At 49.9% G+C, this 1,486-nt stretch overlaps 1 protein-coding gene across 4 annotated transcripts in view; it reads right to left on the bottom strand.

The window, feature by feature from the left end:
• The window catches only part of GRIA2 (glutamate ionotropic receptor AMPA type subunit 2), a 149,447-nt gene extending 148,345 nt beyond the window's left edge, over positions 1 to 1,102 (bottom strand). For 2 of the 4 annotated variants that reach the window (XM_008685537.1, XM_008685539.2), the window contains exons 1-2: positions 1,000 to 1,087; positions 325 to 465 (exon numbers count right to left, since the gene is read on the bottom strand). In XM_008685537.1, coding sequence (XP_008683759.1) covers positions 325 to 465; positions 1,000 to 1,087 — 229 coding nt within the window. Of the gene's footprint in view, positions 1 to 324; positions 466 to 999 lie in introns of those variants that run through there. The other 2 variants (XM_008685540.2, XM_008685541.2) reach the window with 2 other exon arrangements.
• Positions 1,103 to 1,486: the final 384 nt, after the last annotated feature.

Raw genomic sequence — 1,486 nt, 5'->3', positions numbered from 1 at the left:
GGGGGGGGGGGCAAGGAGGGCTTCTCTTGAAGCACTCAAGATAAGCTAGAACCCCCAGAACCTAAGGAAGCCCCCTCCAGCTCCAATCCCCACCCCACTTCCCTAGTGCGCACACTCTTCAATGCCTTTTGCTCCCTCTTCAACCCCCCCCCCCCCCCCCCCGGGAAAGCTAACAGAAAGCTCGATTTCCTTTGGGAGAACAATGTGGCACTCCCCAAGCTCCTAAAGAACCCACACTCCTTCTCCCTTTCTCCCTCTTACAAAGGCCACCAAACCCTGCGCTCCGCGTGCGGCATCCAAAAGACATGAATATTCATTACTTACAAGCATTAGTGACTGCGAAGCTGTTTGCTACCTCCAAATTGTCGATGTGGGGAGTCAGTCTGAACTCCGAAGTGGAAAACTGAACCATCCCTACCCGAAATGCACTGTATTCTTGATCGGCGCCCCTGGGAAATAGCCCCCCTGCAAAGAACAAACACCAAGCAGAATAGTGTCAGTGCCAAGGAAGGAAAGGAGGGGAGCCCGCTAGCGCCCAACAGCCCAGGAGTCCCTTATTCTCGCTAATAGGCCGAATAAACACATCAAGGGACTCGGGCAGCGGGGAGCTGATCTCCAAATGGTAGATAAGGGGTCGAGACACAGATGAGAGTCTGAGGGCAAGGTAGGTGGCCAGAAGCATTAGCCTTCCCTGGTAACCACAAGCTTTGCATTCAGACCCCCTAGAGGATCAGAACAAACAGGAAAATGTTGTTTAAGGCAGAATTAATAAAATTTGGGGATCAGAAATGAGAACACCTTTTCCTCTATTGTATCACAGCCATAGCCTTTTCCCTTTGCTTCATGCTAAGAAAAACATGTATATTCTAGGCAGTTTAAATCTGGAATGCAGTCAAGGTATGACATAAGTCTACATGACATGAATTAATTTGTCCACTGTGAACAAAGATTACCACCAAATTATGCACAATTCAAAAGCAGAGCACAAAGGGTACCTACCTATCTGTATGCTGTTAGAAGAGACACCAAAAATCAGTCCCCATAAAACAGGAGAAAGGAGGACAGATATATGCATAATCTTTTGCATTTCCAAGAAAAGTAGAGCATCCACAAAATACCCCCTTTTTTTTTCCTTTTCCTCCTCTTCCTTCCTTGGCGGTTTTCCTCAGCAAATTAGATCCTCTGCATTTTGAGACAGCAATTTAGCACCAAGCTGCTAAAACCTGAAGTGGAGGCAGAATTCCTATTTCCCAGGTCCTGCTGGTGGGTGCTGATGCCCTGCGCCCTGTCCCTGCTCCTGAAGTCCGGAGGACTGGCTGGATGCAGTTTTCAGCGGAGCTGCCGCTGTGGTTCCAGTGTCTTGGAATATTCAGCACCCTCCCATGCACTCACACACACTCACCCTCTCTCGCGCTCTCTTCTCCCTCTCCCCTCTGTCTCACACACGCGCGCGCGCGCGCGCGCGCACACACACACACACACACAC

Source organism: Ursus maritimus, unplaced genomic scaffold, assembly GCF_017311325.1.
Source record: "Ursus maritimus isolate PB19 unplaced genomic scaffold, ASM1731132v1 scaffold_11, whole genome shotgun sequence".
Lineage (NCBI taxonomy): Eukaryota > Metazoa > Chordata > Mammalia > Carnivora > Ursidae > Ursus > Ursus maritimus.
The sequence above is the reverse complement of the archived record's forward strand: the minus strand, read 5'-3'. Positions and strand labels throughout refer to the sequence as shown.